The 27,376-nt window shown below is 41.5% G+C and overlaps 1 protein-coding gene and 1 long non-coding RNA gene across 7 annotated transcripts in view; both read left to right on the top strand.

The window, feature by feature from the left end:
- LOC116064851 (partitioning defective 3 homolog) overlaps positions 1-27,376 on the top strand; it is a 379,664-nt gene that overhangs the window by 292,526 nt on the left and 59,762 nt on the right. For all 6 annotated transcript variants that reach the window (XM_035998104.1, XM_035998105.1, XM_031320165.2 and 3 more), the window contains one exon: positions 4,664-4,966. In XM_035998104.1, coding sequence (XP_035853997.1) covers positions 4,664-4,966 — 303 coding nt within the window. The remainder of the gene's footprint in view (positions 1-4,663; positions 4,967-27,376) is intronic.
- LOC118494348 lies at positions 7,692-26,439 on the top strand. The gene is made up of 3 exons (XR_004896474.1): positions 7,692-7,702; positions 11,043-11,049; positions 26,374-26,439. It is a non-coding gene; the product is annotated as an uncharacterized LOC118494348 (long non-coding RNA).

Raw genomic sequence — 27,376 nt, 5'->3', positions numbered from 1 at the left:
CACTACTAATTAGTTTGATGTTTTGCTGAACTCTGCATAGAAGTCATAGGGAGGAGGTTGTGGTGAATGGTTGGGCATTCAGGACTGGGGCCCTTTTTTTTTAAAAAATACAGCTGAGGCTGATGGGAAAGTCATTAGTTTTGGAGGTATTTGGTGATGGACCAGAGTATCTGACACATTTACATTTCGACCTCATGATGGCGCTGCATGAAAAGGATGATCAAAGTTGTACAATTCATCCTGAGGGGAACACACATGAATATGTGTGTAGGAAATCTCACCGCAATTCCCCTAACCTCATGGTGGCATTAGGAGGTTATCAGGCTGAGACCGCAGCATCCATAGTCTCACTTTGCCAGACCCTCCTTCAAAGTGTGCTAAAGGAGCATCCACAACAATGTTGCTAGACGCTTGTCTCATATAGCCAGACATCCTCAGCACAGCGGAGTAGCTAACGTTAGCTGCTAGTTATAGTGACAGTCATAGAAGCCCATGCTCACGCGGAGCTCTGTACCCAACTGACAGACACACTTTTTCAGCTAAGAATTACGGTAGGAACCGCTAAAAGCACAACAACCTCGCCGTCCTCTCCACCCGACGGACAGACACACTTCCCAGGCTTATAATTACAGTAGTAACTGCTAAAAGCACAACAACCTTGCCATCCTCTCCAGCCGACTGAACACACTTTATTGGCTTAGAATTACGGCACCAATCGCTAAACACACTGCAAACTCACAGTCCTCTCTTCACGGTTTACAGCCCCCCTTGGCTTAAAATAACTCACCATTGTTGGCTACGGCCGCTGAACAGGCTACACGTTGTAAACAGCCGTGGCCCGCTTACCGGGCCCTCCGGTCCTGTTAGCAGGGTTAGCATGGCGCCGTTAGCCAGGACCAGTCGGGATCACATTACTGGCTGTGTCTCAATTTGTTTTTGCGAGTAACCAACTCGAGTACTCTAGCTATATAATTCAATGTGAGTACACAAATGTTTAAATGACATTAAATGCCCGTCCCTTGTAGCCGTGATAAGTTAGCCTGAAGCTAATGCTTGCTTGTTCAGAAGGAAATTAGCCAACTCTGCGTCCTTTTGGGCTCTAAACTGTCTCAATCTTTCAAATACATCTCCAATATTTAGTTTGTAACGTCTCTGGTCATGCATCTGTTAGAAACATGCCGGGCTTTTTTAGGTCGGGTAGAATTTGTCTCCGTTGATCCAGTTCGTTTGTTTGCTGCTTTCATGGCTGTACTAACGTTACAGCTGTAGCGCGCTGGGTTTACGTTATTACAGGTATATCTGGCAACCCGGCCTGGCTGTCAAACTGGGCAGTTGATAACAACACACAGGTAACGTTTATTAAAGGTAACGTAGCATTTAAATCACAGCTGCCACAATGAGACCCACTGCCAACTGGTAGAAACTTAACACTATTGTATGATAGTCCAGCTTTTCTTTCTGACAGCTAGAACAAGTTGGAATAGACCTCTCACTGCAGACTGACAGGTTTGGATTGTGGATATGTTTTATCCACAAACACACAGATGGACAGATCTTTTGTACGAACAAAAGAGCCATGACTTTTCCACTGAAAAATGTGGACGTGATGAATAGAAACAAAAGCTTATTTTCAAAGTTGATGAGTGTATAAAAGCAACAATGTTACAGCACAAGATAGACCAGATGGTAATGAAACTAATGGCAACAGCATGACTCACATAGTATCTCGTTTGGTATTTTAGCTTGTTAATATCCTTTTATTGAAATGCACCTATTAGCTTTATCCATGTCAGACTCCTGAGGCCTGGCAGAGAAGTCTCTCTCTTTTAGCTTCATGTCGCCAGTCTAGCCAAGGCCATTATCTCTTCCCAAATGTCAATATTGCCATTTTTATGAATCTGATTAGTCTATAAAACGCCAGAGGGTTTTGAGATCCCAACGGACTTCCGTGAACCTGTGGTAACATCATTGTCTGGTCCTTCCTGGCAGAGATCTGACATCACTTTAGCCAGATGGCAGGTGAAAGGGCTTCTGGGAATTAGTGTTTTTCTCCCTATGAGGCTTGTTTTCTGTTTCCTGACAGGGCAAGCTAAAGTGAGACGACTCCGAGTGCACACAACTGTGCTGTGAGTTGATATTTTCCATAATGTACAGTACCTGGTCCGCGACAACGCAGAAATATACCAAACCAGCTTAGAGGCTTTATAGATGACTGCATATCGTGCAACATTGCATCAGGTCTCTATCAAAATCTCATTCCGCAGATAATGCTCAGAAAATGGGATTTTGGACAGCTAAAAATAAACAAGGCAGTCTATGGGTATGGTGTGGGAATTGGGTTAATTCGGCATTGAGAAATGAGGATTGTTTGAAATGTGATTACTGTTATTAAAATACACAGACATGGGAGAGAGAGTTAGGCTTGGGGGGATTTCAGCTCTGTTCCAAACCTGTCATTCATCTGTGAAGAGCAGCGGTGGGGGGGTCAGAGGTCAGTTATGACCCGAGGTAATAGGGAAGTCTATCACCAGTGGGAGGTTGCATTCTTGTATGCATGTGTGTGTGTGGATGTATGTGTTACCCTACTGCAGGGATAAAACATCTGGAACCAGTGAACAGTCTGGTGGCTGCTGCCAGGGTCACCGCAGTGGGAGGTCAAACCCCCCCCCACCCGCCTGTCCTCAGCCCTTCTCCTTTCTACTCCCCACTGTCCACCTCCCTGCTCCTACAATGCCAGCTCTCCCCGCTCCCATGCAGCACCATGACTGAGTCTTGTTAGCTGCGGACAGATGAGCATTCACATGGAACCATTCTCTGAGACAGGAAAAGCGCTGTGAAAGGCTCTGTTGTGTGGAAGTGGTCCCGGGGAGAGGAGCGGCATGGAAGGAGAGAAAGGGGCTGAAAGGAGGAAGAGGAGGTCTGAATGTTTCCCTCCCTCCTCCTCGTTAGAAGACCTGAGGGATAAGATCAGTGCACCCGCCTAGGCCCTCTAATGGCTCATGGAAAGCAACATATTTGAATATTATGGCTTGTCTTCTCTCACTACAGTGGAATCATTTTTTCTCTATCCTCGTTCCCTGTTACTCACTGTAGAAGAAGAAAGCCACTTTAACAGTTTGAAGAGGAAAGGCCTCTTCCTCAGGTGTGGACTGATCAATATCTGAGATTAAACTTTAAAATTGGAATGTAAGCCTCTCTGAGTCTTGGGTGGATTATTACAATTGGTTGTTTGTTTTTTTTACCCCATCTTTGTGTTGCCTCTTTACTGTACATTTCTTACCCACTTGCCACTCAATACCTCAAATACCATCAAGTGGTTGTTTTCTACTACTAGGTACATTTCTTCTTCACAAAGAAACATGTAATTTGTAAGTTAGCATCTTTGTCTGAGTTCATAGTCAAACAATTTAGTAAAAACAACATGGAAACTGAATGTGTTTCCATGAGCAGAGCTGAAACAAATATTGTATATAGGCTTCCTAATAGGGCTGGTCACCAAACGTCAATACTTTTATGGCACTGAAAAAAATACCGGGATCCTATGAGCATCGGAAAAATATTTATCTTTCGGTGCCAAATTTCGGTTCCAAAAGCATCTGAGCGCCTAAGCGCGAGCTTGTCTGTCCTTTCTGCATATTGACACAGAGCGGAGCTCCGACACAGACACACACGCGCGCACAGAGGTGCAGACGGAGTAAACTACGTCGGCTCTGCAGTTTTGTTGAAGTCACAGAGAGTCACGGCAATGCCGATAAAGTGGTTTCAAGTGTGGTTACAGTTTTTCAAAACTTAACACAGACAGCGTTTGCTGCGATATGATATTAATGGCTGTGCCCTGATGACTGACTGACAGGCTGAGGTTGTAAGGAAAGGCAATGTCTACAGCACCTTTCAGCAACAAGGCAATTCAATTACATTCCTTTGTACTTAAGTTAGTTCTTCATTAGTTCAATTTTGAGTTTGTTTTGAGTTTGCACTAAAAAGTCTTTGTTCTTTACATTCCTTTGCATTTTAGTTAGTTCAATATTAGCCTCTACACAATGTAATTTGTTTATTTATTTATTATTTTTAATATGTTCATGTTGTGGCAAAAAGGTTTCTCTTTTTTTGTTAATTTTTAAAGATGGGATTGATACCAATCCTAAGTATCTGACAGGCGCACCCCTATCGGAAAGCACAACCAGTTTTATTAATGTTACTCTGAGTGAACAGTGTTACCAGAATTTTTTAATTTTGATTTGATTATTGATTCAAAATTAGGTAGAAAATAAAAGTTTTTTGTTTAATGTATTTTTGTTGATGTTGAAATGGATTTTAAAACATATGGTATCGAAGAAAGTATTGTTAAGGAACCGGCATTGAAACTGAGGTATTGAAATTAGCACCGGATCGAAAGATTTTGAACGATGCCCAGCCCTAATTTGAAATGGTTCTTTTGCACTAGCTAAAGTTGGCCAAATACACAAAGGCCAAGAAAATGAATTGGCAATATTTTACAGACATTTCAAACCATCCAAAACCACTTTTAACTGCTTAAGAATTAATGAATTATTTTGACAGGCTCATCATCTGAAATGTTTTGAAATTTGGCATTTCTGAGCATGATGTTTAGTTTGCCAGATGATTGACACATAAAAAACACTCTTAAATGTGTTTATCGCAGAATACAGGCCAAGATGCGGGAGCTTCGGGAAAAGCAGGCTAAGGAGAGGGAATATGCTGAGATCCAAGACATTGTTGGCGGTACCTTCAGCTCAGATGAGGAGCACACCTACGCTGGCATCGGATCATTAGACTCGTCGGTGGATAGCAGCAGCATGGAGCCTCACAACCACCACTACCATCTCCCCAGGGGTCCCCAGAGCCCTCACCTTCCCTTGAGCCCACAGGACAACGGTCCACCCCTGGAGGCTCTGTATGCCCAGGTCAACAAGCCGCGGAATGGACGCCCTGCAGCTCCAGACAGGTAGGGGACGCCCAAAAAATACTCCATGTGCAGGCGCTGCAAGGCGGTTGACTCAACATACACATCCACAATACTCAAGGCTCAACAGTATGCTTTGTAACTCTCTACCTTTCTTGTTCATTCAAACAACGCTAACTAGCTTTGTGCCTTGTGCTTATGCTTTGCAACAATCTAGTTCATTTATGCCTCATCTATAATGTATAAGCAGTGGCGCGATTGTATTTGCTCACTTTTACTTGTGTTGTTCATGCTGCACAGAAAAGCAATGAATTTCACACAGGGTTATATCGCTGCCTCATCCCACAAGGAATTGCCCCGTGCCAGCAGACAGAATCCACAGGCAAGGGAAAACAACAACAAGAGCCTATCAGTCATTCTCCATGTGTTGGAATTTAATATCATGCAGTCCTTTTTTCCATTATCCTTGGATCACAGCTAATCCTTCCCGGCCTCTCACACCTCTTTCAGAGAGTCACACTGCATGTGACTTCAGCTTGTTTGTCGCTGGGGGGTTGTATTGCTCATAACCTCCCTGTCAACACAAATATTTGATGTGACTACAACGGCGTGCAGAGCTTTAGTTTCATATTACTGTTTTGATAGCCGATTGCCAAAAAGTCTGCGTAAAGTTATCACATATGTTTTTATTTATCTATTTATTCTCTTTTATCGCTCCAGTAAATGGAGTACAGCTTTACAACTTACTTTTCACTTAACAAAGCCTATCATACAACGTCGACAAAGTCCAACCAACAGTCCGCAAAACCTAAATCAATCCAGCGTTGGGATGACCAGTGAACCAGGGAACATGTTGGTGGAAATCTTCTACAAGACATTTTAATTGTAGAGAATTGTAAAATGAATAAATATATCTCTTATCTTATTATCTCTTATTGTTCACCTTAACTTAACATTTTATTTCTCTTAAATCATCTTAATTGATCTATATTGTAGAATCTTGTTTTTTAAAAACCCAAAACTTATTTTGCTTTTATAAAATGTGTTCCCTCTGCTGAGTTGAAGGTGTTCTGAGGGCCACAGGTTACTGTAGGTCATATCCAGTGGTGACAAGTCAAGAGATTTCTATCCCCATGGTCTCCCAGAACCTTTCAGGATGTTATTAATGGATCGGATAATACCTACCTCCTGTGATTGACAGCTGTCACTTGGGGGCTTGTGACCTTTCACTGCTGGGCTCAGGTGGGGTGACCGGCTGCATGTGTTACCAAGCTGTGTGACCAAGAAACAGTGCCTCTATGTGAGTGTGTGTATGTTTTTTTTAAGAGGATTTACAGAGGCAGAATCTCCATCCTGTAACACTCCACATGACAGCCAGAGTAGATATGACAAGGCTATCTGGCTTCTCTGATAGCCGGCTAAATCCATGTGCCAATACATCCGGGGCTCAATAAAGGCCACTGATCCATATGTCTAAAGTGAAGGTTACCTCCATATGTTTCCTGTGGATAGCCTTGCTGTGTCATAACAGCTATCTACTGTAAACGATCCCACTTCCCAAGCAGAACTTAATGAAAGATAGTTGAAAAAAAAGAAGGCAAAGCAATGCTTGACTGGTGTTCAATGAGCCATTGTATTCAGATCACAAGACATTAAGACGTTGGTCAGTGATAGACATGATGCTATTGATTCTCAGTGGGAATATCAATAACCTCTGTGCAGGGATACAGTATAAAAGCCTTAACATAAGACTACACTGAGTGATTAGTCTCTTTTTTTCTCCCCATTGCCAGAGGGAATATTAAGAACAATCGGCTTTGTGGCTCTCACAGAGTAATAAAGACAAAATATAAAGCACCTCCTGCATGAGGGATCTGATTGTAAACAGATGCTTCATTACTTAGATATGACTTTAAAAAAATATATTTTTCAAATAGTTTTGGTTGCTTAGGTTAATTTAGATTTAGCCAAATTTCATCTGGCCATCTAAACACTGTTTTTTTATCTTACAAATTGTTTTATCCTTTAACGTTTAAAATAATTATTCATCAGGTTGTCTCTGAAATTCATAATTCATGTTAAAAAACACATAACATAAAAAAGAACCTGTCTTATCTTCTTCTTCCTGCTCTCTTGTTTTAGCAGTTTCTTGGAAACAGTGAATTCTCACCTTCACAGGTTTATATCAGCACAAAAAGCTTAGTGCTGTATGCTAATTATAAACACAAGCTTATATTTAGTTTGGGGTATTGATAGTGCAGTATGGAGTTTTATGTGCAGGGATAGGATTAGCTGTCACAAGTGTTGTGATTTGATTTGAAATATGTGCGGCATGTTCAACACTGCATTTCTGTTTTGCACTCTCACTGCTTTGCATATCTTGTGTATGCCAGCCCGGCTGTGTGCCTGTAACATTTGTCTTGCTGCCTTTGAGATATAATAATAACTGGTTCTTATTTAGCTCAGAGGCTTTCTATTTGCAAAAAGGAGCTTGAAACACATTCAGATTCAAGACTCCTGTCGCTTGCCTATCATAACAAACATAAACAGTAATTTGCATTTCTAAATGAAAGTTAATGGCACTTTCATTGTCAAATGTAAAGCTCCAACGCAGCAGAATGTGCAAGCATTTCTGACTGTTCCATGTATCAAGACAGCTAAATTGGATTGAGAACTTTTGTTTTTGCCATTTAGAGATGCAGTATGATTTACAATTCCTTTACTTTCTAATCCTGCCACTTCTACTTGACCTTAAATTTTGGAGCTGCCGAACGTCCTGTTTGAAGGTCAGTAAAAAGGAAGTTGATGAGGTTTGTTAAGGGAAGGCTGCTCATTCCTGCCTGTCAGTCAGTCTTCAGTATGAAAGAGAAGAATGAGTTGTGTTTAACCCTGACCAGGATACTGTTACTGCCTTCTGAGGTGGGCCCTGGAAAAACACACTCTGATCAAAGGGGCAGATTAGGGATCCTATTTTACAGGGAGTTATTTTCTAGTGGAGTTATATCCAATGGTAAGACATCTGTCAGCAAGCTAGGAAGTTGTAACACTCCTGAATAAACTGCAAGACAACATGCAAACATAAGTTAATTAATTTAAAAATCACACTAGTGCCTGTACCCGATTTATTTTGATTGCCAACCCTACTGTCTGGAAACAGGCCACAGTGTGTAGCAGTACCCAATTTAAACAAATAGTTTCATAGGGAGTTTGAGAATTCCATGCCATACAGAGAAGATACATTTGCTTATTTGTTTTTTTGTATATTTTACTAAAACACACATAAAATACATATAAAAACAAAGTTAACACAGCACTCTGTTGTTGGCTATCTGCCACTATCTCCTACAGCATAGCAAATAATATTATATGGGGATATTACCATGGTGGAAGCCATCTCCTGATAATCATATGACCTCTAGAAGCATTGCACAACTGCACACATCTTATCTTGTAAAATTGGTTCCAAGAACCAAGTAAATGGAAGTAAATTGAGTTGAAATTTGCTGACAGCCTTCCTTTTATTTTTCGATCTTCCTTGGGAAAAAACACACCAAATGCTGAGCGGAGGCAGTGAGTGTTGGAGGATGACTACACTCAAACTAATCAGTATCTCTTAAAGCCACCTAGTCAAACATCCGCATAGCTGGAAAGACTTCAAACAATGCTAGTGTACCCAGGAGTCTAAGTTCTCATCACTTTGTTTACTGTGCATCCCTCTGTGCTGTCATTACAACACAACATTTTAGTCAAATAGTAGAAGGTTTTTTAGATCCAGTTAACTAATTAGAGATACTGAGGGGCCCTTTGGTTGATGTGAGCTGGTGCTGTTGTTTAGAGGAGGTGGGATCCACATGCCTGCAATTGCCAGTTCCTGTATAGTTTTGCATCTTAGACTCTTTTTATGCTTCATGTGTTTATACACATGTGCATTCATTTTATGCCATAATAAAGGCATTCACCCATGACTCGCCAAAGCTTTCAAAGCTGCAGTCTTGTTTATCCACTACAGTTAATAAGAAGAGGCTGCAGCTGGATAAATAGACCGGGTATACGCCTCTCTCTCTGATAGACCTTTGGTAATGGAGCTCTAATGGGAAGGTCAGTGTGACTGTAAAGCTGGAATGAGTCAGACCTGAGCCTATAAACCCTTGGAGATACAAGGACCCCTGGTTGCTCTGGGTGTCTAGAGATCCTGCCCATTCTGCCGTATCAGGTTTTACTGTTCCTCTAAGGGATCACGGTACAACAAGAACTCATTTGACAATTTATTACCAACCTCCACGTTATTAGAGCTGGCAGCACCAGTGGTGTTTTGACAATGCTGTCAGACTCAGTAAAACTAAAGGGCACCAATAGAAATCCAGGATTTATTCATGTTAAGTTTTGTTAAGACCTTAAATAAAAGAAACACACATATCATTTTTCACCCTAAAAACCTGTAGCATAAATTTGGCTCTATTACCAAGTTTACGTAAAAGTTAGTTGGGCGTAAACGCCTCAGTAGTGTGTTTTTTTTCAGTTGTTTTGTTTCACCTTATCAAAGAAAGAAAGTCAGACCCCGCAAAATAGAATGACCTCATTTCTCGACAGGCAGCCGACAAGTCAACCCCTCCATCTGCCGAGGGACCGTGGGGGTTTGGGTGACTGACGATGGATGCTGCTTTTCAGAACGACAACCTGACAGGTGCCAGGCTCGCCGGGATTTGTGGGAAGCGAGCGTGAAACAAAGCATCACCTTTGAAACGGCAATTTTGATTGACTGCTGCTCCCATTACCCAGTCGAGTTTCTAAAGCTCCTTAGAGCATGGGCAAGGAAGAGTCAGAGAGACACAGAGAGGAAGAGGTGGAGGGAAGCACAGGGAAAAAAGATACGGAGCTCAGCGATGCAAAGCCCTTGAAGTCCTCTGCAACTCAGCAGCTCCAGAGAGGCTGGCAGGCTGGCAGGCAGGCAGCAGAAAGAGAAAAAGAACCTAAAGAGTCCTCACCTAAAGAAAAACTCACTGTGGTGTTTACCTTCATGCTCCCTCCACACTAAAACTCAGTCAGAACCTTCACTTTGCATGGTCTTGAAATTGGATTAAGAGGTAGCTAATGCATTTTCCGCAGCAGCTTTTCATCTCTGTAAGTTTGTGAGGATTTCTCTCCCACCTCCCCACTCTGAGGCTGGAAGACGTTGACGCAGGAGGTGAGAAACATTAATCTGCGGTGAGACGCCTCAGATGAAGTTTTTTTTATTTTTTTATTTTTTTTTACAGATGCCCACTGCTGCTTAAATTTACCCTCCTGCTGTTCAGAGCAACAGGCCAAAAGAGCTTAATATCCTCACTACTGTTTGGATCGTCATCACTAAGAACAATTCTTTTTGTCTGGGTTTCGACCCCATCACATTTTTTTGGATAAGAAAACTTTTCAGTACCATTGCAACAGGGGCACATAATCATTTGGTTTTATTCTGTGCTGTATTGTTGGAATGGACCATTGGATGACTCCATTAAAGTAATGTAGATGGAGAGTAAGTTCTTACAAACCTCAACCACATGATCACTGAGCCAGTCTGAAGTAATCGCTTTTTTTATTGTTTGCTGTCTCTTATTTAGCGTCTGTAATTAACTCCGCAATCAACAATCAGTGTCTGTGATTTTTATAGTCTATATTTTCATTTAGATGCAATCAAAGTGAAATTGCCAACACTTTTTGACTGCAACATCTGTAGCTTTGATTAAATACTGCCTCTCAATAATTCATTGGTAAACAAATGCATCTTTTACGACCCCTGCATCAAGACTTTAATAACAGCCCTAAAGTCTCTAATAGCCTGTTCTTGTTGTTCTCAAGGGAATACAATTGATATGTCTAGCATCACAGTTTGCTTTAATGCGACACATACATTAGTTGTAACTAATTACATTTTACTCACTCATTGGTATCTCTGTTACTCCAGAGTGTTTTGTCTGGTGTATCCAGTTCCTTCACCTTCTGTATGCTGCCAAGCTAAACACGACTTTGAGTAGACGCTGACTGTGTCACATTTTATTCCCAGGGCCTTGGCAGCATGTTTTGGCGCTGCCTTTTTGTTTGTCTTTGACATCCGCCAGCGTTTTCCATTACTCCCCCTGAGTGTCCTTGTGTGGGTGTGAAATTAGTGTCACAGTGAATGTGTGGAGTAGTGCCTTCTCCTGCTCTATTTGAGAATAAAAAAGGACAGCAAGGTGATGGGAAGAGTTCATCTGGAATGTTAGCCCCTGTTGAGAGAGCCGCCGATGTAATGAATGAACTTGGGTGAATCCCCAGGTCAGTTGTTGGTACTGGTGCCTGCAGGACATCCTCTGCACCTGCTAAACCTGTGTATGATGCTTCGGTCCCCATACAGCTTTGGGAATGCCCCATGTTACCCTGTATCGGTTACAAAATGAGGGTGCGAGTCAAATATACTGACACATTCTCACACTGACTTTTGCCCTTTCCTTCCAGCTTGCTCTGTGCTGTGGCGATAGTGCAAGAGGCCAAATGCACCAAATGCTCATCAGCCTTATCGCAGGGGTTCTACACAGATAGCAACGTGTATCTCCCAGGCAAAGCAAGTGAATTATTTTTCTGGGTCTGCTTTCATTTTTTTTACCCTCCCTTCTCGCATCGGAGAAGGCCCTGTGGGATGGATGTGATGAGATGGAGCACACAGAAGGCAATTTATCCTCCGTTTGTACCATTACGTTCATTTAAGAAAGCAAACAGCCTGAAAGCAGATCAAGAAAGAGGGAGAGAGCGAGAGGGAGGGAGAGTGAGAGAGATATATAGACCCAGCTCGCCTTCAACTCTACATCAAGTGGATCAAGCTGATTAAGGTTGCACGTATGTATTTTATCAACATCCCTCAAATGGGAAGCCTGGAAGACATGCATACAGTACCTAATGAATTTTCACAAGAAGATGAAAGGAAGGGGAGCGTGCCATTTAGAGCAGGCGTGCCCCAGCAGACAAAATGGGGAGTTGAGAAGGGGGGGGGGTTGAATATGGCCGAGGACTGCCAAAGCCTTGTTTGTTGATCGGCACCGGAGGGCATCTTATACCCGGCAATCAGCAGCTGCAAATAGACAGTTAATCCCCCCTCAACACTCCTGAAGGCTGCCGATGCCTGACACCGTAACTGACTGTGCTACGCCGAGGAGAGATTAACAAAATAGACAAGCATTTGCTGAACCCAGCAACTTTTTCTAAACAATTTAAAGTGAATGTGATGATTTGTTTTGAAAATGTTCCAGCGTTTAATTGGGAGAAAGGGCATGGAGAACATGCTGTTAGCAAATGTGGGATGTATGTTTCTCAATCACTGAAATCCATTTTGATTGAATAACAAACTATGTGGTACGCTTCTTACGTGAATCTGTGAGTTCCTTTGTGAGAAACTCATGTTTCCACATGATAGATAACCAAATTTAATAAACTAATTACGGGTTCTCTCCACTAACATAGCATCACTGCTTTCATCCCTGCTACCCGCCACTCTCACACAGCCGCACCAGAAATAGGTCAGATGAGGAATGAAGGGTGGGTTTGCACCATGAACCATGGCAGCAAGAAGATTACTCTGAAGCCTCCTCGTGCTCCTCACCTTGCTTTCATCTTCAGTTACGCCGAATGTAAACACACACATACACACAAAAGTGACCTCACAGAGTCAGGCAGGGATGCTAACTGCTGCTTTTTTCCTTTTGTGGGCTCAGGTTTGCCAGCCAGTGAAGTGAGGCCAGGAAAGTTATTGTTTACTGTAAATTGAAAGCTTGTAGAGGCATCACAGAGTGTTTAGGGCTTTCCCTCTCACTGTAAATATAACTTGTGGAAAAGCAAAAACTGGGCAAAGAAGAACTGAATTAAAAGCAGAACTCAACAGAATAAGGCACAGTAGTGCTGGTTGACCAAACAGACTATTGAGGTAGGAACATAGCTTTGACAGTGAATACAAAAAGAAAGGTGGAAAGGATTAGATCAATCATTTTGTCACTGTATCAAGTAATTATTAGGCCTTATTCCAAATTAAAAATCAGTTTTGTCCAATGTCAAGATGATGGAGGTTACTCCCTGACTGAAAGAATAGGTAAATATCTAAACACTAAGCAGCCTGCCTGCTCTCTTGCTAGCTGGTACTGTGGTTCAGATTTTTGTTAGATGATGTATCTTAATCTGTTTAAAATGCAAGAAATCATGGATTGCAAGTTTGTTGATGTATAAGCTCATAATGCCAGTGTTGGTTTAGCCAACCACCACTTGCAACTTTCTATCACCGTCTATGACAGGCTAACTTCAACCAATCAGATCAAAATACCATATGACGTAGTTATTCTTCACTACCAGCGGAGGACGTTGGTAAACCAAACTGTTCGGGAGAAGAGTGAAAACATATTTTCCGTTGACAAAAGACTTCAGTGCCGTTCTTTGCTCTTCTTTCAATGAAGAAACACACACATACCTGCCAGTAGCTCCTGACAGAACGCAGATTGTGTTTTACTTGACAAGGAATTTGTTACAAATACTTTTTATTTATGTGGCATAAAATGCCCACACTGCTTAACTATCCTTTAAAAATAACAGTTTTAAATGTTTTAAATACTATTGGCAGCTTTATTATTATTAAATCAATGGTTCCGGTATTGGCCTTCAACCACCAATATATTACAGTACAGTATATTCTTAAAAACCTTAAAGTTCAACCATAACCTCTTACTGTCCTCACATTACTGCACAACTGACAGAACCTCAGACATATTTGCTGTTAGAAAGGGTTAAAATCCATAACGTTATAAATGGACGAGGCAATTAAATAGCATAGACAGAAAATAAGTAGGCCTAAAAGTTTAGTACTGACCAGTGACTCCTGTATCAATTACCAGCCTGTGTCCTGAACACTATTTTCTTAAGTGGTCGCTGGGGTACAACTGTATCAAGAAGTTAGTCCTTTGTAATCGAAAGCCAACCGGTGTGTACAGGGCACATAATTAAATTTACCTTGCCCACATCTGAGCCAGCGAGCCTGTGCACTCATCACAGAACAGCATTAGTTTTCTCTATTTTAAGAGCAGTATCCATATTCCTTTGTCAGACTACCCCATTGTCGTTCCAATCCCTGTGCCTTGAACAAGCTCCCAGCGGCAAATCGGATCTAAGCGAGAGCCTTTGTAATTACAGGGAACTGAATGGGTGAATACGTCTCAAATCCGCAAGACCATCCAGCGACACATTCCATCTGTCTTAAGTCTCCTTCCAGTATTTGAGATTGACTCATGAGGAGGCATTGAAATAGTGCACACCACCACCGTTTTTCTTGCTGTTTGTGTCAAAAGTCTTTTGAAAGTTTCGGACAAAATTTGTCATTACCATGTCTTGAAAAATGTTTATTGATGTTAAAAGGCCTCTTTCGCATCATTCAAGTTCATAAAATGTCAACACATTGAAAAAAGATATACCCGGAAGTGGGAGTTATTTTCTTTGCATTGAGAAGTGTCTTATATATCGTCATTTAAAAGACAACTAATGTGCATGTTTTTACAGTTCACAATAGAAATTATTTTGTTTGGTTTTAAAGTTCATGTTCTTCGAGTTACAACTCTGGCTTCATATTGTTGGACAGCCAGAGCCTTTTTTAAGTTGCATGTCAGCAGAGTGTATAACCTGTGGTCATGCAGTGAACATAGGGCTCATTTCCTGACTATTACTCCATCATCTCACACAGGTAGGATAGAATTAAACCAAAATAAGGGGAAGCCTGGGGGCTTCCCTGTGTGTTTCTATCCCCAGTGAAGGCTGCTGGGGCCCGGCTGTAGGTCCCCTCTAGCGAAATGGGACAAGTGCTTCGTTAGGTCACCTGAGCCGGACCTGTTTGAGCTCACCTAATAAAACCCTGTGGGGGCCACCAGACATTTCTAATGCCATCAGCATGCCTGTAAAAATGCTCTCAGCTCTTTGCAACAAGTAATGGCAGCACATGGCCTTGTTGGTCCGCTGTAATGGGCTGATGATGTAATCACAGATCATCATGGAGCCAAAGGTCTTAGAGCCTGGCCCGTTTTCAAAGAAAAGTGAGCATATTTAAGGGAATCACATAAGTATCTTTCAGTTTCCACTGTATCCACTGTGATTGATGGGGTTTGTTTCTGCCAGAAGAAATTACTGGGGAAGGTAATAACCATAGGCATTTTAACCTAGTCAGTCTAATTGAATTGGTTCACTGATTGGACTAAACGCTGTGTACGTTAGGTCTCTAGTAATAAGCCCTGCTTTTTCTCTCCCTTGCCCTCTCCTATTTTTCCAGCCTAGAATTGCAGAGTAAATCCAGCTTCTGTTAAATATAGTTTTGAATATATGCCATTAAGGTACAATGTTTTCACCAGTTGAAAATAACTGTCACCCCTATTTTCCTATTATATTCGCCACCGCGGGCATTCAAGTCAATGGTTGATATTCCACCTGCTGCTGCGGCTCTCCGCTCCGCTAAAGCTACGCGCCAGGTCTATTTTCACGTGTGCCGCGGGGCGTTCAGACAGCTGGGCAGGAAGTGAAACCACGAGAGCATCCAGTCAATTTACCAAAACTCACCCCCAATATCGTATATACGTCTCCTCTACAACACCATGAACGACGAGAGATTCATCTCGGAGGTGGAAAAACATAATAGACATCAAAGATCTTTAGAAGAAAAACAACGCCAGAAAAGAGAAGGCATGTAATTTAACTCTATGAGTACCTGGAGGGGAAGGTAGATACTACCTTATTAAACATGTGGTTGTTCTGTAAAGTACAAAGTAGAGACAATATAATATGCGCGTCGGGCAGGCAGGACGCTCCGCTTCTGAGACGTGGTATGACACGTGGCAGAGGACGGAACAAAACAGGAACTCAGCCGGAATGCAGCACAGATGTGCCCAGTGGAATATCTGGGTCAGATACTTTCTTATGAGATTCCAATACTTTCTAACAGTCTAAGAAGCAACTAACTTTTTAAATGATTTGTAAATACTGCAATTCTGTCTATTTCATGGTGGATTTAAGTATGGATTTAAGTTGCTTAAGTTGAGCATTTTTTCAGATCTGTGTGTGAGAGTGTAATGTGTCTGTGTTATTGAGGGCTATTACCATTTAGAAACACCTGTGTGACTGTTGCCTCTCTCCACTTCACCAGCCTTCAGCTTCACAGCCTCCATGGCGGAATGGTCTGTAAGCGTCCCGGTGAGAGATGTCATCCCAAAAACACTTGTCTTCTCTGCCGTGATTAAACATAAAGAATAATCCCCATCCTGCAGTTATATGGCCGTCATTAAAGGCTCACTGCCAGGCCGACCTGCAGTCGGTTTCACACGGGATAATGGCCGTGTTTTAGTGGTAGTCAGGGACGTCAATTAAAATCCACATTGCTTTTATGACCTTTTGTGGGAAGTCGTGGTTTATCCATTGCATGGCAGTGAAGGCTGACTAGGTGATAAACCCCGTGATTTCAAAGCAGTTTATGGTTTTGTGTTTATGGCTGGAGTATTTTATTCATACATGTATTTGTATTGTGGTGTGCGTTTATGTGAGAACACAACCATGTCTGAGAGCAGACGTGTGTGTTACCATTATTTCTCCGGCGTGTGTCAGTGTCTGTCATCTATTAATAATGTATCAAAACAGACTGAGAAATGATTGTGCAGGATTGATTTAAATAGAGTGCTTGATAGTGGGGGCTTAGAGTTCTGAGTGGAAACAGAGTGGTTCTTACATGATGAAGCTGACTGTGGCAGAAAAAAAAATACCAGAGCGAGTATGGTTACATCCATAGAATTACTTCCTGGTGTTTTGAGGTAATGTCCTTTGAAATACGTGCTTCATGTGTAATTATGGTATTTAAGTTGCACCCCTCCACAAGGAGATCAGAGGTCAGGGTCAGCTGTAAAACAACACCTCTACAGTGAGGCTAAGTAAAGACTGTCTTCAGCAGTGTGAGTAACTGCTCACTGGGGTTTTAACATGGTCCATTTTTCGTTATTTTTGTAGTAGAAACACAATTATTTAAAGGTTAAAAGCAGAGGTTTTGTACATTTTTATTCCATAGAAAATGTTTATGCTTAACATCCCTGTTGTCTGACAGATTTTCCTAAGTGCACGATGTTTTCGATACATCTCCTACCTTTCAGGCAGCCATTGCTTTCCCTTCATTCCAGTGTGATTAAAAAAATCACAGTGTTTCCCACACATAGACTAATGTGTGGCGGTGCGCCTCACTATCAACACCGGCCGCCGCACATTGTGTTTCGTTATTCATTTTATTTATTTTTTTAAACGCTATTTAAAATGCGTTCTTCTGCATTTCCTTTCCCTGCTCTTCTCCGTCTCTCTGTCACTTGTGTCTCGCTCACACACACACACACACACACACACAGCTCCTCTCACCTTGCGGTGTTTGGTGTTTTTAGCCCCCAATGTCGCCTTCCAGGCAGCGCGGCAATGGTTATGTCAAAGAAGTTAGTGTTAAGGTGAGGGTTAGCTGCCTTTTGCCGGCTGGCGAAATTCACAAGTTCACTAAAGGTTGGTATCTATCTTGTGAACACCTTTACACAATCACACATTCACAATCACCGACCGGACTCTTAGCAAACAAGCGATTGCGCCTGCTTTAGAAAGTTAACTAGTCGCAGGTTTGCGGTAAAATGCAGTTTGGTTGTCGAGGTCAAAACACTATATAGCAGCTGTGAATCAAATAAACGTATTATAAATAATGTTAGTGTCATTTTTTTACCCCCCCGCCACAAATTGCTTTCGAATCTGTGGGAAACACTGAATCACCTCACATAAGCTTGGAATTTGTTTGCTTGCGATTTAAGCTGAATGGACTGTTTTTGAAAACTCTCCTTGTTTGTGCATTTAAAGAAGATCCAAAACCAGAAAGTAAAGAGTCAGCTGCCACACAACATTCCACTCCATCAATCAGTTAACTTGTCTCAATGTCTTGTGTTGCTCTGAAGCTTTCTGACGTGTAAGAAAATAGCCCTGATGATTGGTTATTGGAGGGTTTTGTCTGGAGGCTTGCAGGTACATGGCATGTGAAAGATGTGAGCATTTACTAGGCAGGGAGGTTAAAATGAAATATGCTATTGAGTAGCATTATGGGAATTGTAGGAGCCACTGTTTTTACTAGGGACTATAAGTCAGGATATCTCTGCCTCTGCTGTTCCGATTTCGACGACGCTTTTTTAAATCTGCCTCAATTTGATATCAATTTCTGACAACATAGCCCATGTATGCAGTGCTTTTAAAATAAATATTTCTCAGTGATTAGGATTCATTTATCACATTGATGAAAAAACCTGACTAGAAGCAATGCCAGTTCGAGAATATATAACAATGGCCTGTTTCATTGTTAACCATTATTTTTCATCCCATGTGCTGTGTCACACAATTCAAAATCTTCTGTTGGGACCCACAGCAAGAACATATTTCTGTTGCAGGATCATGTATAAACTCTCGTTATGGCTGTTGTCTCACTATGTGTCTACATAATCACAGTAAATCTCCCCAGACATCTGTTTAAAAGCAGAGCCTGAGTCATGGATATAGAGAGGTGCTACAGTGTCAAAGTGTATACATCACCAAGGCCATGGAATGATTCTTTCAATCCTGTGAGATCATAACTGTGAGATGAAGAGGTTAGAGATTACGTCATGGGCCGCGGAACCTAAGTATTTCCTCAGCTCTTTGTGTGCCTTTTTTTTAATCATAGCATGTTGCTAAGACATTCAACTTCTGTATAATGTGCGCAGCCAAATTCATCCTAGTTTTTCAGCATGTGAAAAAACACTTTTTATAAAAAACATCTCTGTTCTATACTGAGCAGCATGACATTTGCAAAATGATTGAAAAAATAAAATTGCTATTATAAGTAATGCCTCTGAATGTTATCTATAATTTTCGTCTTTTTCTGCAAGAAGAGAACATCATAAATTGATAGCAACAGCTCCAACCCTGAAGCAAAAAGTGATTTATACAGTAAAAGTGATTTCAGACAAGTGGAATGCATTTGTCTCTTAAAAATAACACGTCCTACTGCTTAGGACAAGACAAAGATGTTGTAAGTATGATCAGAATATAGAAAAAGTTATTCAGTAGAAAGACAGAGAACATTTGAATTATAACATGACCTTTATTTTGGAGACCTGCAATGTTCTGTTACGTCTTGTTCTCCCCCCTCATTTCATCTGTCCTCCATTGTGGGGCTGTGAAGAATCTATAGTTATTCACTTCTCCTATTCTGCTTCATTAATGCTCCTTTCACTCGGTATACATTCATTTGATTCTTTTTCTCCCTTTTTCCTCTTTCACTCCCCACACTCCATTTGTCGTCTCTCTCTCTCTCTCTTTTTATTTTCCGTCTTTCTTCCCCATTTTCCACCAATGCCAGGGATACTGAACGAGCCTTGGCTATCAAAGCCATAATGAGCATGTTCACTAAAGCACTGATTCATCAGAACAAAGAGCGACAGAGAGAGCGAGGGAGAAGGATGGATGACAAGGGGGAGAGAGAAGATAAGAGACAGAGAGTGAGACGTTGGAGTGTACCCTTGAATGGCTTTGGACTGTAAACCCCTGCAGCTTCCTCCTCCTCAGGCTGTATTTTTCCTAATAGCCTCTTGGGCTATTTCTGGGTCCTTTTTTAAATGGGAGGTCAGTGGGAGTAAATGCAGTGAAGGGACGGAGGGGTGGAGGGGAGTGTGTGTGTGTGTGTGTGTGTGTGTGTGTGTGTGTGTGTTGGGGGGGCATGTGGCCACACCGAGACAGTGAATAAGCACTCGCAATCGTAGCAGGATCAGGGGTGATGATGGTGGTGGTGTGTGTGTGTGTGTGTGTGTGTGTGTGTGTGTGTGTGTGTATGTGTGTAGGGGCTCTCTGTTGCCACTGGAGACGAGGGAAGAGATGTGTACGCATGCATGCATGCAGACAGACACCCACACACACACACACACACACACACACACACACACACACACAAACCCTGAATGTGCAACCTCCAAAGCTGATTAGTCAAACTTGTGATTTCCAATTTCAAACCTGCGACACAAATCCCACACTTAATATTCATGCAGAAAGAAGTTAGGGCCCCTCGCCGTCCCGTGCTGCTGTAGGGCTGTGAGTTGGTTGGTGGGTGAGTGGGGGGGTTGCCTTTTAATCAGCTTAGTTAAAAGGATGGAGATGAGGAAAAAGAGGAGGATGACAGGGAAAGAGAAAAGAGAAAGTAATGTTTTTTGCCACTTTATTGGGTAGGTGTCTCATTGGTGCAAGCAGCCCCACACACACACACACACACACACACACACACACAGCCACAGGTTGAACACCTTATCTGGGGGGTGTGAGGATGAGCACTCTGTAATCACACACCTACCATGTCTTGTATCATTCAATCTGCTGGCCTGGAGGTGGCCAATACAAACAGATGGCCACATGTTGTTTTTAATGAAGTAGTTTACAGCACATCTTTCATATTGTTTGTTATGTGTTTGTTTGGGCATTATTCTGGGCCAGCTCACACTTCACACTTCGTCAGACAGCACACACATCAAAAACAGGATTAGGGCCACATCTGACAGACGTCGTTTCTATTTTAGCGAGGGCGACTTTAGTAGTGCCGCTGTTTGTGTGACTCCTCCGTCTGTGTCTTTTAACCTTGTAATCGGGATGGCATGCTGTGTCATCGTCACTTCCCCGCACTGGCAGGAATAGCTGTAAACGAACGAGGGATGAGTGCATGAGAATGAGAGAGATGAAGGAAATGGAAATAGACAACAAAAGCAAGCAGGGATGTAAAAGTGGAAGGTAAATAAGCTGAAGGTTAACCACCTTTGCATCCCAGGCTGTTTTGCTTGGTTTTCTCTCCCTTTATTCACAAGCTTATCACCACATCTTAGCTACAGTAAGGATGTCATTGTTACTTTCAGAATAGCTAATCAGAAATGCTATCATTTGGCATGCCACTGGTACTATCAGTTTCTAGGATAGTTTGTATGAAAAAGAAAGTTTATATGATTTGAGTATGTTTGGGTTTTTTGCATGTATGTACACATGTCTACAGCATCTCTATATAAATAGATAAACTCAGTGTTCCATGGATGTAAGAACTATCTTGATGGGACATTCTGAGCCTTAGTACTACTACTACTACTTCAAAATGTAGTGATAATGTTTATGTCTTGTGTCCCTCCTATTGTTTTAATCACTTACTTCCATAGCTTTTTCCCAAACGATTCCCATCATGCTTTGGGTGATTATAAACAGGCAATGTTGCCATGGAGTCAGTGACTAACCCCATCAATGAAAAAGGATCTACTCTTTAATGGAGCTCTCAAATAATTCAAGCAGCAACAATGGTTGCGTGTAAAACGGCACACCATGCACTACATACCTAATACTATATCGTTTAACATACTTTTGTGTGAATAAACAGTAGTATGTATATTTTCGGACGCACTGAGCTGTAGTTACCACGCCCCTTCCTGAGAGCCTCCTTCCCGGTTGGAGACGGGGTGCAGCAAGCATGATGAACCTGAGTTTTTGGCTGTTAGCCAATGCGAACCACAGGAAACCTCTTTGTGTATCTTATTATTGACGTTACAGAGCTTCTTTGGTCGCTGTCTGCATGGACATTGTCGTCACTACTGCACTGCATTGTGGGATATTTATGCCGCCATAGTGTCCAGTGTTTGCAGACTGCAATATTTCACAGGAAATATAAATGTATACAAATAAAATGTACTAAAACATCTCACATACTGTTTTAGCATACTAATTAGCATGTTAGAGGATTTCAATGGTCTGCCTGAACTAACCCAATGCTGGATATTTGTTTACATTACAAATATAGATTTCTTATAGTATATAGTTATTTTGTGGTTTCAAAGCGCACCTACGGACATTTATCATTGATGGACAGAAATACTGTCATCACTTAAGAGTAATGGATTCAGTATTTATAAGCTCTAATGCAATTTAACTGAGTTATGACTCTGAGAAGAAGTGGGGCTCTGATGCAAATCCTAGCTATAACTGACTAAATGATATTGTATTTTAACTTTTTATTTTCACCTATTGACACAAGAACAGCTGGAGAGATATAAACACAAAGAGAGTTGATGATAGAGCGAAAAATGTTAGGAAAACAACAACCAGAAGGTGAGAAAAAACAAAATAGCAAAAGAAGAGAGGGGTTAGTGAACCAAACAGAGGTAAACAAGAAGACAAAGATTAACCCAGAACAAGGGAATACCGGGAGGCAAGGAGACCTCCACCTTCTAGAGAGCGAGAGTGATTGCAGCGAAGAGCGCTTCATCCTCCCACACCTTCCTGTCGGGGCCACCGCCGTAGACTCCCATGCCATCATTCATCCGGACATAGCGGAGCGGCGCATGAAGTTTCCAGTCTCCCCCACACTCCATAACTCAACCGCTCTTCTCCAGAGAGACGCTCCTTAAACACCACCTCCCTCCACCTCTCCCCGTCTCACTCTCACCACTCCCATCAGTCTGTCTTTAAAACAACCATTGGAGATATGAGAAGCAACAGCCAGCGAGCATCAGCGTAACTCTCCACATATCTTCCACCCTCCTTCCTGCAGGCCTGGGGGAGAAGAATGTGGCAGACATGTGGACGGTGTTGTTCCTCAGGGAGACTTTAGGGAAAATTGCAGCAATAGAGTCTACAGGGGCTATAATTCATCAGACGTGCACCATGATGCCGTGACATGGTTATTAGCCATATAAACTAGAGCTGTCACCGTGTCATTATTGCTCACACTCATGTGAGACTATCCTTTTATCTTTTTATTTACTTATTTCTTTTCTACCAGCTTTGGGCTCCACTGCTGATAATTCTTTATTCCTATCATGGCAGTGCGACTGATGCCTCTGGCCAAAATACTTTAGCTTTCCTTTTGTTGTGGTTTTGCTTTGTTTTTCCCACCATCGGACTGAGAATAAAAACACACATCTTGGCACATTTACAGGACATAGATGTTAATTAGGTGGCTGTGTGCCTGCGGTGTGTTGACAGCAAGTAAACGCAGCGGAGGAGCCTTCATGTGTCAACTCTGTTTCCTACAGGTTCCCTCAGTCCTCTGCACAACTGCTCATGGCAGTTTTATTAGGATTATTCATAAATATGTAGTTCATTATCAATTATTTTAATAGTCTTATACATCTGTGCTTATATGTTTGGTCTGCCTGCCAACATTAATGAGGAGCTGAGATTAATGGATTTACTTTGTGCAAGAAAACATTTAAAAAAAAAAAGCCACAGTGTTGTTGTTTCTTTCATTGTTTCCTTCACTTTTATCTCATTAACATTTAGCAAATAACTTCACTTCAGATTCAGTCAAGTGATGTGAGTAAAGTCTGCACTTTTGTTGTTGCTGTTTACCTATTTGGCTTGCCTGATTCTTTATATTAAACAATATTAAAACAGAAGAAATCTTGGACTGTTAGGACAAAGCTTTTTGAATGGGCACCGATTTTACACTTAAAGATCAGTTCTGCTTGCCCTGAGTAGTACAACTCAATAATGCCCTCTGTGGCTTTAAAGGAAGCCAGTCTCAGAAAACTTATTCAGGATTGCCCCAGATTGGCCTTAAAGCATCAATCTTTAACATAAAGACTGCTTTACAAACTTAGGGTGGAGAATTTGAAAGAAATGGCCGTGAAGTTTTGACACTATTGAGATGGGATTGAGATGGGAAATGTATGTTTTGGGTGGTTGACTAATATTAGGGACTCCAAATTTAGATATCTCAGCCTGTGCAGCTTTCATTTTGACCATTCTGTCTTTTGGGAATTCCACGGCTTAATAAAAGTGCAATCTTTATTATTATTGGAATATATATATTTAACTCATATTAAACAATATTAAAAATACAGTTTAATGTGTATTTCAGTATTATCAGTGGTGTGCATGGGTGCAAGGTGAGTGTGTGGAAAGCAGCAGAGAGAGAGAGCGAGAGAGAGAGAGAGAGAGAGAGAGAGAGAGAGAGATCATCATGTTTGTATTCTAATGTTTCCAGAAAATATGACCTCAGGTTAATTTATATTAGTGCTCTTATAATTGAGTCACCCATCTCAACCATGAATTTTAGTTACGAGGATTTTGAGTTGGCCCCTCCGAATCAAAGACAAGACCAATCAAAGACTTGAACCAAGTTTTGAAACTTGGTCCAGATTAGTTGAGGAGTTAGAATTAGGAGGTGCAGAATAACAGAGAAAATCACAGTTTAATATTCTGGTTTGTCACCTGCTATTCTAAGACACTTCCAGCTACATCACATAAAAACATAATTTAATTTAGTAAATAGGTTGGATTTGTAGGGCCTGCATTATCAGGAGTGGAGTGTTTCTCTTTATTTTAGTGTGATTTAACAGGCTTAAAACAGGCTTATTTTTAACATAAAATCTTGCCTAAGGCTGTTAGCTTTGAAGACCTCAGCCATGTTTCACTCCAATTATTATGTATCCATTCAGAGTACTGTGTTGGGACAGTATCTAAATATACCACATCAGGTACAAGTCTCCCCTCCAGGTTTGGGAGTCTATTTTATGAGCTGAGTAGCATCGAGTTCAGGGTCTCTGTGGCTGCTGAGATAAGTAGTCAGTCAGTGTTTACACCTGGGTCAGAGTGATATATGTACCCCCCGGTTAAGAGAGACATAAAGATCTCACTCACCTACCCATCTGTGTCCACCAGCCAAACATCACAGCCCATCATTCCACAGATATGACTGGGAGTTATGGGCTGCAGGTTTGATGAATGCTGAAGAGAGAGAGGATACGGGACAAGAGAAAAGATTTATTAACAGACACCTGATGTTAAAATCTCTGCTTTGTGTTTGGGAATTCCTTTTTGTTATTGTTATTTAATTCTGGACTATTTGAAATAATCCTACCCCCTAATTGCAAAATATTTAGAAAATGTATATACTTTATAGCTCTTTCATTACATACAGAACCCCAATGTGATGACAATGTGTCATACACTGTTGCTAATATCTTACAGTTACACCCCAAGTTCATGTTGTATTAAAAAAACAACCTGAGGACTAAAACATGCAATGTATAATATATCATTAAATAAAACAGAATCACATACACTTTTTCACAATATTGTAACCTGTTAGTTAGTTAGTTACTGCATTATAACAACGTTGGGGTCATGGGAAAAAGCAAAAGCATGGGGGCGGCTTCCATTGACATATATAAACTGGACCAACAGATCCCGTTGCTCTGGACAGAGACCAGTGAAGGATATTAGAAGCACTTTTCCGGTGATGACTGAGCGTTACTGAGCAGCCTCCAACTGAGAGAGACGACGTAAATGTGCCATGAGCAACCTGTCTGAAAGTTGGAAGTCTTCTGGTAGCTGTACCAAGAGAAATCTCAATCATTCCCAATCTTGCAGAGACGGAGAGCGTAGGTATATGTAAGGAGATAACATAGGCACAAGCTAATTATTGATCACTAAAATGCTAGTTAACATTAGTAATTACACTTAAACAGGTAATGTGAGACGAAACTGCCTGCATGCTTCTCCTGTACTGTACGGTAATTTCTCTACTGTGCGACAGTAAGTCGCGTGGTTATGACACAATCGTTAGCCTATTTTTATAAAAACGTATACTACGGAGCCATAACGTGAGGTACAAGGTAATGGAGCCTTTTATACATTGTCGTGTTTCTTTAGAAATAAACAATGGACAAATAGAGTCTTTAAACGGTTTAGATGTAAAGTTATTTGCTGTCAAAGTGACGTCAAAATGAATGGGAGTCAATGGAATGCTACGCGGTCCGAGGAGAAGTGTACCCCCTTGGCGGCTTCTTTAGTGTAACTTGGTCCACTTTAATGAGGACATTTTAGACTATAAAATATATTTGAACATTAATTAAATTACACTATTCAAATAGACATCAGTAAAATAAAGTAATTTACATACCATGTATAATGGTGATTTTACACTTTAAATAAATTTGATTGATTGATTGATTGATTGATTGATTGTATTGATAAATTAGGCCCCTTGCAGTGACAGGAAATATGACTCACAGGAGTGTTTTCCGTCCTTATACCTAATAGTAACGGTCGCTGTTTTAAACACATCTTTAACACTGCGCAACGGTCGCAGTTTAAGGAACAAAACTACTTAAGTTTAGAAAAAAATGATGGTTTGGATTAAAATCAGTACATTTGTTACGTTACGTACCTTCAAACAGGACACTAACACAAGTCTCCTGGGTGAAAGTCCTGTGGTTTTTTTGTCAGTGACATCTTCCATATCACATACCTACTACACTAAAGCTGTTAAATACTTCAGTGATGTAAGTATGAAACAAAATAATTATATTTAACACCATAATGTGTAATGTGCATTTTCTGAAGACGGCTACCAAGTAGTGGAGTCAGATGCTACGTTTACATGTGGCCGGCTATTTTCATAAACGGACGGATTTCAACCTCTCTGTTTTTAAAAATAACATCGTGCACAGCTGTCAGTTTTCAGAAAAGTGTTTGTTTGCACGTACCCGTGTATGTATGCTGTCAATGCCATTGAGCATGCCAAACCTGTAGGTGGCAGTGTAACGAGAAGCTCAAGCCCACGTTAGCCAATCAGAATCCCGAAAATAGCAACAACAGCAACGAACCACTTCCTCTCTCTTCTCTTCCTCACTTCCTCGGCTGCCTAAACCTCCGTTTGTCTCAGTTTACGTGCAAACGTGCAAACAAAGTTTTCCAAAATCTCCACTCTGGCTGGAGGTTTTAGAAAGAATCGTTTTCTGAGGCGAATTTTCCGTTTGCGTTTAAACGAAGGGCACAAATGAAGGGAAATGTCTCCGTTTTTCAAAATAACCATGTACGTGTAAACAGGGCCAGAGTCTAGAGATACACTGTGTTGAGACACAGCAACACGCAAGCATGCACACATGCATCATTGCCCACACCAATATCGAATTACCCTGTCTGGTAAACACTTTCAGTCCAGACCATTTTGATGCTCAGTCCTAATTTGGTCCTGCACTAAATTACCCACAATTACCTTTCTAGGGCTGGTTTAGGACTTTTTCCGTCTTCATCGTCAGCAGCCCCTTCTCCCTTCATCCTCTTTCTCTCTCAATCCATCTCACTCTCTCTTTCCTTCTCTGTCAGTCTGACTCCTTCCTTCTCACACACACACACACACACACACACACACTTACATGCAGGGCAACTTAGGCGCCCTGAGGAGTCACTGTCAATCACCCGTCAGGCTCCCAGGTCAATTTGCCAGGCTGCCAAATGTGTCATATCAGTGTGCTCCTCGGTGTCAAGAGCCCTCATTATAGGCCAAAGGCTAAACCAAGGAAGTGAATGAGGCTTTCCTCTTCATTATTTCCAGTCCCCCGTGACCCCCTAACCTCCTTGGTC

This window comes from Sander lucioperca, chromosome 23, assembly GCF_008315115.2.
Source record: "Sander lucioperca isolate FBNREF2018 chromosome 23, SLUC_FBN_1.2, whole genome shotgun sequence".
NCBI lineage: Eukaryota > Metazoa > Chordata > Actinopteri > Perciformes > Percidae > Sander > Sander lucioperca.
The sequence above is the reverse complement of the archived record's forward strand: the minus strand, read 5'-3'. Positions and strand labels throughout refer to the sequence as shown.